Below are 12,133 nucleotides of genomic sequence, written 5' to 3' on the forward strand. Positions count from 1 at the left end.
TAATTCGTCATTAGCAAATGTTTAATGTAGCACCACATTATCAAATCATGGCGTAATTAGGCTCAAAAGATTTGTCTCTCAATTTATATGTAAACTGTGTAATTGTTTTTTTTTCATATTTAATGCTCCATGCATATGTCAAAATATTTGATGTGACGGAACTTTTAAAAGTTTAAAGGGAATTAAACACACCCTACATAGAAATCACACGGGTGTGTTTAGTTCACGTTAAAATTGGAAGTTTGGTTGAAATTGGAATGATGTGACGGAAAAGTTAGAAGTTTGTGTGTGTAGAAAAAATTTTAATGTGATAGAAAAGTCAGAAGTTTGAAGAAAAATTTTGTAACTAAACTCGGCCTACAATGGATGGAGGTAGTAAGTTACTGACAGTGGGACCAGCAGCTACCTCCCTTGTTTACTTCATCAGCCATTCTGACAGGCGCTCGAGATCCCGCGGCTGCCTCCGGCGAGCGATCTCCCTGCGTCTCCTCGGTCTCCTCGCGAGCTCGCCGCCGGCCGCCTGAGCCGATCTCCATCCCGCGAGCAGCAGCGCCGGCGTCCCCGCTGCTTCTTCCGCCGCATCCTTCGCTCGCTCGCTGGTGAGCGTCCATCCATCCGTTTCCCATCTATCTCAACCCAATACGCTTCTTCTTCTTCTTCTTTGTCGATTCGCGTTAAATCATAGCTTCTCTTTTGGATCTGGAAGCTGCTTTTCTCTTAATTTGGCTTAACCTTCTTAGTACTAAGTAGTAAGATCTGGAAGCAAAAAAGAAAAGTTGGGGCCTGGATCTAAGCTCGCAGGAGATCTTCTGATTATGTCGTACTGATTGAATAATCTCTTGTTTTTTCCACTTCTGGCAGGCGCATAATTCCTGAATCCATTTTAAGTGCAGTAATTCTGAGTACCAAAAAAGCCACTCAAAATGGTATGCCTAATGGTTTATTACTCTTTGTAATATTAAGAAGGAACATTCTGACATTTTGCTGGTATAAGCAAGTGGTTGATTTGTTTAGGAGAGCTTATTATTGGTTTTTGTGTACCGCAGGTGGTTCTTGCTGCTTCCATCATTTCAAAGTCCGGGAAAGGTCAGCTGGCTTGAAATATTCTGTTGTTTATATATTGTATTGTATTATTCTCAGTGCCGAAAAGAAGTTTTTTTAATTTATATTGTTATATTGTAATCAAAACAAATCCTTTTGTTCATAGAAAAAGAAAAAAAAAGTATTTGTATAAGTTTTTATCATTCACCTATGCTAATAAGAGTGTTAGCTCATATGCAAATTTGTGGAACCCAAATACTAAACTAGCTGTTATCGTGTTACCTCAGTAGATTCTTAACTCCTATAACCCTAAAATCCTATGTAGTGAGCACCTCCTGGTTACCAATTTGTTGTTGCTTCCTTCCAGGAAGTTAATGTGATTAGACTAAATGCTGTTTCTTTTCTGTGCTTTTCAATTGCAGCACTTATTTCAAGACAGTTTGTTGACATGTCTCGCATAAGGATTGAAGGATTACTTGCAGCTTTCCCCAAACTGGTTGGAACTGGGAAGCAGCACACTTATGTTGAGACTGAAAATGTTCGCTATGTTTATCAGCCAATAGAAGGCCTGTACTTGCTACTTATCACAAACAAGCAGAGCAATATTCTTGAAGATCTGGACACCTTGAGGCTGCTCTCTAAGCTTGTATCCTTTTTTCCATATGTTCACTGTTCCAGTTTTTGGACCTAACTAACCTATACAATCCTATCCTATGAAACATATAAAACATGGTTTTTTAACCTACACATATATTGCTCTGTAGTGAATAAATGTATATCAGATAATGTTACCAACGTTTGTTTTGTGGGATAAAATGAAGATGAAGATTATAATGTCTCGGTATAGTTGAGCTTGTCACTATATACCACCAAGGGGACAAAAAGGAAAGAAAGGCACTACATTTTCAATGTGAATTTAGATTGAAACCAACATGCAAACTATCATGTTTTTGGGCGTTGTATATCCATCCATCATCAGACTTGCTCCTAAGCTGCATTGATTTTCTTTCTTGGCAATAATCCAGTACTTTTATCTCCTTAACAGTTGTATAGGTGCCTGAATACTCCCCCTCTCTTGATGAGGAGGGTGTTTGTAAAACAGCATTTGAGCTTATATTTGCCTTCGATGAAGCCATCTCTCTTGGAAATAAGGAAAATGTAACAGTTCAACAAGTCAAACAATATTGCGAGATGGAGAGCCATGAAGAGAAGGCTCACAAGCTGATGATGCAAAGCAAAATCAATGAAACAAGGGACGTGATGAAGAAGAAAGCTAGTGAGCTTGATAAGATGAGGGTATGTACTGCATCTTTTTTCATATTAAGAATACATATTATATCGAGAAAATAAATGACAGTTAATGTAGTGGACTTTGATCATTAGGAAAACAATATTCCATTACTATTTCTAGTTTGACTTTTTGGTTGTGTTCTGTTTTTCTGTCAGCTTGTCATTTCTTTGGTTCCAGCTTAGCTCGCGCAAACCTTAGTGCTTAAATTACAATGGCATTGCCGTCATTTGTTAATGTCTAAGTGGTGAACTTTTGTGGTTGGTGTTCTTGCAGATGGAAAGAGGAAAACTTGACAAAGGAGGATACTCATCAATATCTGGTCCCCGGGTAATCGAGAAAACATTCAATGACATGAGCATTACCGGTAGTGGATTTGGGAGTGGTTCTGGATTAGGTGGACTGGGCATGGATATGGACTCATTTGCTAGCAAGCCCAAAGGAGGTAACTTGAAAACTCTCTGCATTTTTCTTGGCTGATATTATATTCTAGCATTAATGTTAGGCCATAACAATTAAGGGTAAACTTACTGTGTTAACCTAGGACTTTCTTCTTGTGGTACTTGATATTCAAATATCTCAAGACTTAAATTCGTAATATAGTTTCCCCATGCCAGTACTCCTGCTTTACATAAAACTGCTTGACAAAGTTCAGTCAGCTATACAATGTTACTTATGTTTGCTAGCAATATTTGCACAGGCCGTCCATCTGCAGCTGCTACTGCTCCTGGTAAAGGTCCTGGTATGAAATTAGGCAAAACACAGAAGACGAATCAGTTCCTAGAGTCTTTGAAAGCTGAAGGAGAAGTCATTCTGGAGGATGTACAACCCAGCTCAGTTCAGTCAAGGGCATCGCCTCTTCCACCAAGTGATCCTGTCACAGTGACAATTGAAGAAAAACTCAATGTTACAGTTAAAAGAGATGGAGGTGTTAATAACTTTGATGTGCAAGGAACCCTTGCTCTTCAGGTCCTTAATGATGCAGATGGGTTTATCCAGTTGCAGGTAACATTCCTTCTGAACTTATAGCATTCTGCTTGAATTCTTTTTTTTACAGAAATTCTCAACACCAAAGAATGTAACACAATTTTTGTTTGTTTCTTATATAAATCTGTACGAGATATCAGATATGTACCCATAAGTAAATAGAATGCATCTGTTATATTGGGTCATCTTTTCTTTTGCGACAATATTCACCTTCAGCTAAGATAATTCCTTTACATTTATATTTCTGGTCCATGTCATATGGTTTCCAATTTTGTTGGTACATTTGCATTTGTTTATGCTTATCATGCCATGTTTGTGTCCCTGATGAGCAACATTGTTTCTTTTTATTACGTTCAGTTTCATCTTTGATTGTTGCTCCATGTTTGCATTGCCGATGAGCAACATTGTTCTGTCCATTCTCATAGATACTATTGATCATAGCTGATCATTTCATATTTATGTCTTATAGATTGAAAACCAAGATGTACCTGGACTTAGCTTCAAAACACACCCCAATATCAACAAGGATCTGTTTAACAGTCAGCAAGTTGTGGGAGCAAAAGATCCAAACAGGCCATTCCCAAGTGGTCAAAATGAAACTCCTCTGGTTAAATGGAGAATTCAGGGGATGGATGAGTCATCATTACCTCTATCAGGTGCACAATCATTTTATTTTCTTCTGTCCACTAACTCGTACTTCAAGGACATGTATTTTTCTTACACTGGTTGCTTAATACTTTTGTTAACTTGCTTTTTCTTCGCATAGTCAACTGCTGGCCATCAGTATCTGGAAGTGAAACCTATGTCAACATTGAGTATGAAGCTGCTGAGATGTTTGACCTGCACAATGTTGTCATCTCTATACCATTGCCTGCTCTCCGGGAGGCTCCAAGTGTTAGACAGATTGATGGAGAATGGAAGTAATGTTTCAAATTCCTCTTTAGTGAACTTATCTGTTATATTATACTAAAATAATCCTCCAACAGGTCATACTTGTCTCCTTCCTTAGTCTTGATGGTAGGAGTATTAAAAAATAACAAGTGATAACTATCAATTCTGGCTTTTGTTCCTGACAGTCTTATTGGCATCTCAAACTGTTAATCTGTATGCTTAAGAGGGATGTGTTTTGAATTTATCGGGATTTAGTCCAGATCCCTTGTATGAATTGGTCCTAAATGACATCTCTTGTAGATAGAGCTCAACTTTTTTTTTCCTTGTTGGCAATAAGGTAGACAGCACAGTGAAAGCTTATTGGTCTAATGCCTGTTTCACATTTCACTGTGCATACAGGTATGACTCGAGAAACTCCGTGTTGGAATGGTCCATTCTTCTTATCGATCAGTCGAACCGCAGGTCCTTGAAATATGAGTTCATATAATTATGTTTTGTACTTCTATTTGGGTTTTTTGCCCTCCGTTGTTAACTCTTTTCCCCCTTATTTGCAGTGGCTCCATGGAATTCGTTGTCCCCCCAGCTGATCCATCAACATTTTTCCCCATATCTATTGGATTTTCCGCATCGAGTACATTCAGTGATTTGAAGGTTGGTAATCTCCCCATATTTGTTTACAGACTCGCACTTCTCCATATTTGATCTTCCTTCTGGTTTCATTTTATCATAATGTTGTTTTCTGCATGCCTTGCAGGTTACTGGAATCCGTCCTCTGAAGGATGGTAACCTGCCAAAGTATTCGCAGAGGGCTCGTTTGGTGGCCGCTAATTACCAAGTAGTTTAACCTAACAAGGGATGTTTGTTGCCTCACTTCAGTGACACATGTTTGCGGTATATGTTATCTTTCGGCGATGAGCTGTTGAGAAGTCATGACAAACAAGGATTGTTTTGTATTTACAGTGAATGTATTTTTCGCCTGTTTCATATGTAGTAACATTTTGCCCCAAATTGCTGATGATCTGTACTGCCACCCGAGAAATAAACACATGTATTTTCCTTTGAAACCTTTATTTCGTACGTCTTGTTCGTTTTGTGAGATTATTTTCACAAATGTTTAACCATTAGTCTTATTTAAAATTGTTGTACAAACATTAATTTAAGTCATGCTTAAAGAACATTTGATGATAAATCAAATCACAATAAAATAAATGATAAGTCAACAGGGTCGTATATTAAAAAAATTGGAGATAGTATATATTTATATGACTATATATCGTTCAATATTATTAATATTATTAATGTTTATAGCATTTTAGATTATTTTTATGTTAACGCCAAATTTAGTAAGAATTTTTACTAGATTTGTTAATGAAATGAGACAATTAACCAATGGAAACTTATCCAGAAGAGACTGAGTTTAAAAAGAAATCATGAAAACCACGGCACGATAATTTAATTTATCTAGTGTTAATTAGGCAGGGTGCAGTAATTTTCCTTTTTATCTTCAGGCAAGTTTGTTTAGTGTCCGATCAGGACTAGTATCCATCCCGGTGTCCTGTAAATCTATCTCTCGATCAATACAACTACTCTCGGAGCATCGTCACGCTCTTTTCCGAGGTTTTTATCATCGGCGCAAGTTGGCACCTGACGCGGGGCTGCATTGGCTTCGATCTCCGGTGAAGGGGTAAGCCCTAAGTTCCGTTGGCCCTGGCAAATTTATCGCTACACTGGTGTTCTTTTAGGATGCATCGCTTCGATCTCTTGGATTGCTCTGATTCAATTGGTATATTTGCGTATCTGATATTTCAATTCTATCTTTAAGTGCATTGTGTTTAGAGGCTCATCGGTTTAGTTGGGACTGTCTCGGTTAGATCCGATCTTCTATCTTAGCCCATCACTTTATACATGATTTATCGATATTATTAGGTTTATTCGTTGATGTAACTTAATGTTGCATCGGTTTGGTCCGACCTATTAGTTTTTACTGTTGATTAATAGATCTAATCCACCCTAGTAACTCATGTATATTGTTTTATCGGAGTGCTAACATATAAGTTATCTTTACATCGGACTTCCAGCCGATGTTTATTTTAACCATTCAGTCTACATTTTTCTACTGATTGGTTCATTGGACATCTACTTCATCATATTATCATCAGCTGATTGGATTGTTTGCTCATGTTCTTCCATTTTTTTTATCTAAGTATTAGAATCTACATCAGATATATAGCCAATTTTTCAAACCCTACCGACATCAGTTAGTATTGCTACATCAGCTTATTGGTTGATAGACTCTTTGACCATCAATTTATCCATCTTGTCATTTATCCATCTTGTCAGTTGCAGGATCAAACTAGCTGGCATGGCCGCACCTCATCAAAATGTAGGACCTGCACTAGAGCTAAACAAATCTCCCGTGTCTTCGTGTTTTCCGCATCAACAGTTTAGAAAAAAAATATCTTTCTTGTCCTTAAAAAACTAGTCAAGTATCTTATATAAATAAAATATCAATAACAATGATAATAATAATTATTTACCTATGTAAAAAACATATATAATATATATTACGGAGAATACACACATGAGCTAGATGCTAGTATTCATGTGTAAGTAATAGTGTTTGACTCTAGCAATATTATTATCGAAATAAAGAAGAACGAGAAAACAAGAAGAAGATGGAACAATGGAAGAATATAGAGTTAAAGTTTTGCTTTCACGCTGTATTACTACGAAGACCAAATTTCATAATAGAGTAAATTACACCACTGATACATAAACTTATAAGCAGGTTTCACCTAGATCCACGAACTTAAAATCATGCATCGAGATCCCTTAACTTGGTTTATTGTATCATTCTAGTCCAAAGCTTCGTTTGATAGTGGTCTTACCCACATGTCATACCACGTGGACGTTGACCCTGTTCTCCTTTTCTCCTTTTTTTTTTCTCTCCCATCTTTTCTCATCTGCTCCACCGACGGTGACGTTGACCCTGTGCCTCCAGTGCACGGTCACCGTCGCTCGCCAGGAGGCTACTGCCCCGCCCCGTTCCCGATGAACTCCACCTGGGGAAAGGGGAAGGGGTTGGGCGCCCCCTCTTAATTTGGCCAATAATTCCAAAATATCATATTGTAAACTAGCACAGAAGTTGTCCGTCTCAAATTTTGGAAGTTTTACAATCTAATATTTCAGAAATTTTGATCAAAATTTGGAAGTTTTATCCAGGGGTATTTCGATCATTAAGACAAAATTTTACCGTACTAACGAAGGCTAACTGGACGACGATGATATATTATAGAAGTTAAGCAAAATATGATGGTATATGGTAGAACTTGACAAACCTAGTGGTATATTGTAGAACATGGACAAGATCAGTGGCACACAATAGATTCTCTCATATTTTTTATGTTATGGTTGTTCATTTGACTACCTATCTACTATGGTGCGGCATTTTTAGTACTACAAGTCCATATCTTAACACTAAATTACATATACTTATAATATAATTTTCAAATTATACTATGCATTATTCATATTTTATAGAAAATATGGAAACATATTTATTACCTATTCAATTATGAGAAAAATATTAGTCCAAATTAACATATATGTAAAAATTAAAAAAACAATATAGTGGAAATACCAATATATAGTTTTATGGGTTTGTTGGAACCATGCCACATAGTGATAAGAGATAGTCATGATATGTCATGCAGTGAGAAAAGAAGATCACAATTGAATCGAGACTACCTGTTAATGGATAACTCAAATTTAATTGTGCTAGACAAAAAAAAGTAAATTACAATTTGTACTATGTATTCTTAAAAGTTTTCATATTATATCATCCTTTAACTATTTTTTTCATGTACACAATAGCTAACTTTACTTTTTTTTTTTTCAATTTGGACCCCCACTCTATCCATCTCCAAGTCTGGTGACTCCACCACTGCTCCTCTTTCAAGTCGAGTGACTTTGTAACCAATTCTGGTGATGGTGGTATATGGAGCGATAGCTAGTGGTTAGTGGTTAGAGCATCTCCAACAGCCTCTCCATCCCACTCTCCAAGCCAAATTTTAGTCATTCTAGCCAAAAAAAAGTGCTCCAACAACCTCTCCAACCGGCTGGCCAAAACCCTCTCTCCACTAGCCAAATTTGGCCACTCTATTTGGCTGGCCAATGGTGGGCCCCACAGAGCCCATCTCCTCCATCCCCACACGGCAACCAAGCACAGAAGGAGCACGACGAGGAACTCGAGCACGGCAGCCGCCGGCCTCCGCTCGCCGCGACTGCCATCCTCCGCTCGCCGCCGCCGCCGGCCCCTGCGCAGCGCCGCCCACCGCCTCCGCTCGCCGCCACCACCGGCCTCCGCGCGGCGCAGCCCGCCGGCCCCCACGTGGTTGTCGTCCTCCTCCTCCGCTCGCCGCGGCCGCCGGCCCCCGCCCACCGCCTCTGCTCGCCACGGCCCGCCGGCCGTTACTCGCCGCGCCCGCCGCCTCCGGTCGCCGCGCCCGCCGGCCTCCGCGCGACGCAAGCTCCCCGCCGCGCCCACTACCGCCGTCTCCTCCCCGCTTGCTGGTGCCGTCGCCTACTTCTTGCCAACGCTAGAAAAGAGGAAAAGGGGAAGGAATGGGGGAAAGAATAAGGGAGAGGCTGACATATGAGTCCTGGTGTCATAGAGTCAAAGTAGAGAGGGTAGATGGAGAGGCTGTTGGAGTGAACTACTAGTTTGACTAGCCAAATCAGATGGAGAGTTGGCTACATGGGTGTTCGGAGAGTTCTCCGAACACTCATGTAGCCAACTCTCCATCTGATTTGGCTAGTCAAACTAAATGCTCACTCCAACAGACTCTTTATTAATCCTCTCCAAAACAACAACGGACCCACATGTCAGCCTCTACTCCGCTTCTTCCTCTCTCCCCCTTCTTTCTTCTCTTTCCTTCTTTTCCCCTTTCCTTCCTTCCCGTCGATCACGCTGATGCCGACAGCTCAGCGCAGGGTGAGAGGCGGGAGGCGGCGTGGGGAGGCGGAAGGCGGTCCACCAACGCCGACGCTCGCCGAGGTGCTCTCCCTCTCCCCGCCAATAACTCTCCGCAACCGAGCGCCGTCGAGCTGCCGGATCTACGGTGACGGACGAGGTGGGAGGCGGCAAGCGACGGCGACAACGGCTTGGGGGGGAGGGGGGCGGCGGTGGAGCTCAGGGAGGGGATGGCGATGGCGACAACGGCTTGGGGGGCGGCGGCGGTGGAGCTCGAGGAGGGGATGGTGACGGCGACAACGGCTTTGGGGGGGGCGCGGCATCGGAGGTCGGGCGAGGATGGCGACGTGTCACGCCCGGAATTTCTATCCAAAATTCCAAACGCTTACATGTGTGTGAACCCTCGTCCAGGAATCAGCCGAGGCACACAATAACAAATTGATAATAGAGTACAATTATTACTCTTAATTAATAAGCGAATAAAATGTCATTACAGAGGTAGATAGTTCCTCTCAATTAATAAAGATCTAAGCAGCGGAAAAATAAGATAAACGGCGCAGACGACTCCACTCCACAGGCATCTTGACCAGGGCTACACCTAATCCTCCACACCATCTGCATCACTGTAGAACTCCTCCTCTGATGAATGATTGCAAGGTGAGTATATGACATACTCAGCAAGCCACGCAGCAATTATGTAAGTGCACAGGATAACAAAGGATGGCATAGTAGGGTTTCATTTGCATAAACAGCATTTAATAAACATTTCATAATTTAATAAAACAGTTAAGTAATAATTAAACAATATTAATCCAACGCTATACAACATACCCTGTTGCATAGGCCCAACCAATCTGAACAACCATCCCGGCTGCACAGTTCTATCTCCAAACCAGGAATATACCATTCCAAACTGGGAGCTAATCAAATTATTACCAGTTATAGCATCTTTTATAATGATGAGAGGTGTGAGACTAATCACGAAAGACATTGTTAGACCCGCCCATAACCGCGGGCACGGCTATTCGAATAGTTTTACTCTGGCCAGAGGTGTACCACTGTACCCACAAGACACAGCCCCACGACATGTCACCATGCGCCTTGATACCACCACGGTACCTCGGAAAGGAGCTGTGACAGTACCCCTCGCACAACACAATCTACCACAGCGCACCGTTCCTGGATCATAATCACCCCCTTATAAACAAGGCATGGACTCCCCAGCGACCCCCGTGGGCTTATCTCCGCCACTTCTCAGTCTGGTACCCCGCAATGAACCATGCTATACAAAAGGTAAAGCCGTTGCCCACGCTGGCTTGTGGTTGGCACGGTTAATGTTTCACAACCGAAACTCGTGAACCGGTCCTTAATTGTCATGAGCACGACCATCAAAACCATGTGCTCACAACCCACCATTATCAGGTTTTAGTTGGCAAATTAATTAATTAACCAATCATGATTAACCATCATGAGCTATCATTAAGCCATCATTAGGTAATAATGAGTCATAAGTTATCCTAATAGTGTGCTAAAGTTTCTAAGGATGGCTAAGCAATCATATCTAATATCTAGCTGAACCAATATATAAAGCCCAACTAGTCAAGTTATAATAACCCAAGGTATCAAGGAATAAAGTAATCAAGAACAAAAGGGCTATAACAAACAATAGGTTAATTCCATCCAATGACATTCGAAAATAAATGCAATAGTTGAATAGAAACAATAGCTTTAAACGGGATCAACATGCTCAAAGGGTTGTTTGGGATCTGTGTGACTTGCCTTGCTGGCCTTGGAACTCTTCAAATTCTTCTCCTGCGAAAACGGACTCTCCGGAAACGTCGGAATCTAAACAGAAAAGAGCAAAAACACCAAAACAGCACATAAACAAGCATGAACAGTACATGTGGATATTTTTAACATGTAGATCTCAATTTTAGAAAAATTTAGAGACTTGAACCAACTAAATCCGAGCTAAGATGAATTAGTTATGAATTTTTAAATATTAAATCAGATTAAAACACTTATATGGATTTTAATTGAATTATGACACAATAATGAATTATTTTTGAAAAGGAAAAGGGAATTATTGCGTCAGCGGCTAGGGTTTGCGGTGGACCGGGCACACGGCGACGGTTCACAAGATTGGACGGCCGAGATCGATCTATCCAAAACAGACGGCCGAGATCGATCGGTCCACAGCCAGACCACGGCGGTCGGCACCGATGACGTCAGCGGTGACGTCACCACCGGCGGCGGCTCGGGCGCGCATGCTCGCCGGCGAACGACGGCGCGGCGGCGCGAACGGAGAGCATCTACGGGTAGCGGACGGCACGGCGAACTCACTGGTGACCAAAACGGCGGCGGAAGATCAACGGACGGCGACGACGACGAGGAAGAAGCGGCGGCGACCTTCGGCTTGACGACGGCGACGATGTTCCGGCGGTCTACGGCGACGACGGAGGGGCGGACGAGGTTAGCGACGGCTTGGCGATCACGACGGTGGCCTCCCCGAGCGACGGCGACGACCAGAGCGATGGCGGCGTACGGCTGGAGCGACGGCGGCGACGGCGGCGCTAAGCTACACGGTGCTAGGGCTCTACCGACGACGAGAGGCGAAGGCGAGGGTGGCGACGGGTAGCGGAGACACCGGGGATCCTTTTAAAGGGGCAAGGAGGCGGCGGCGAAGGCCCACGGCGACCGGCGACGCGAAGGAAAGGTTAGGGTTCGGAATTTGGAAGGAGACGGCGGCGGCGCGGCGCTAGGGTTCAGGCGGCGGCGGTGGCGCGAGGAAGACGAAGACCTGACAGGTGGGCCCCACCTGTCAGCGAGCGAACGCGCGCGCGAGCGGGCGGCTGCGGGCCGGCTTGGGCCGAGGAAGAGAGAGAGGATTTTGGGCCGACTTTCGGCCCAAAGCCAAAAGAGACTTTTAAAAACCTTTTTCCAATTTAAATTAT

The 12,133-nt window shown here is 42.3% G+C and overlaps 1 protein-coding gene across 1 annotated transcript; it reads left to right on the forward strand.

The window, feature by feature from the left end:
• Positions 1-407: 407 nt before the first annotated feature.
• On the forward strand, positions 408-5,277 carry LOC127772993 (coatomer subunit delta-1). Its single transcript, XM_052298998.1, has 12 exons — positions 408-599; positions 862-926; positions 1,047-1,086; positions 1,464-1,687; positions 2,095-2,337; positions 2,606-2,774; positions 3,030-3,334; positions 3,786-3,972; positions 4,083-4,236; positions 4,607-4,669; positions 4,762-4,858; positions 4,962-5,277. Exons 2-12 carry the CDS (start codon positions 924-926, stop codon positions 5,049-5,051), a joined length of 1,575 nt encoding a protein of 524 aa, XP_052154958.1. The 5' UTR covers positions 408-599; positions 862-923; the 3' UTR covers positions 5,052-5,277.
• The last annotated feature ends 6,856 nt before the right edge of the window (positions 5,278-12,133 follow it).

Source organism: Oryza glaberrima, chromosome 5 (genome assembly GCF_000147395.1).
Source record: "Oryza glaberrima chromosome 5, OglaRS2, whole genome shotgun sequence".
Classification (NCBI taxonomy): domain Eukaryota; kingdom Viridiplantae; phylum Streptophyta; class Magnoliopsida; order Poales; family Poaceae; genus Oryza; species Oryza glaberrima.

Bases quoted from the DNA above. Each gene is read 5' to 3' on its own strand.
- LOC127772993 (XM_052298998.1), top strand. The intron at 3,335-3,785 runs GTAACATTCCTT...TATGTCTTATAG, and splicing joins ATGGGTTTATCCAGTTGCAG to ATTGAAAACCAAGATGTACC. The intron at 4,670-4,761 runs GTCCTTGAAATA...CCTTATTTGCAG, and splicing joins ATCGATCAGTCGAACCGCAG to TGGCTCCATGGAATTCGTTG.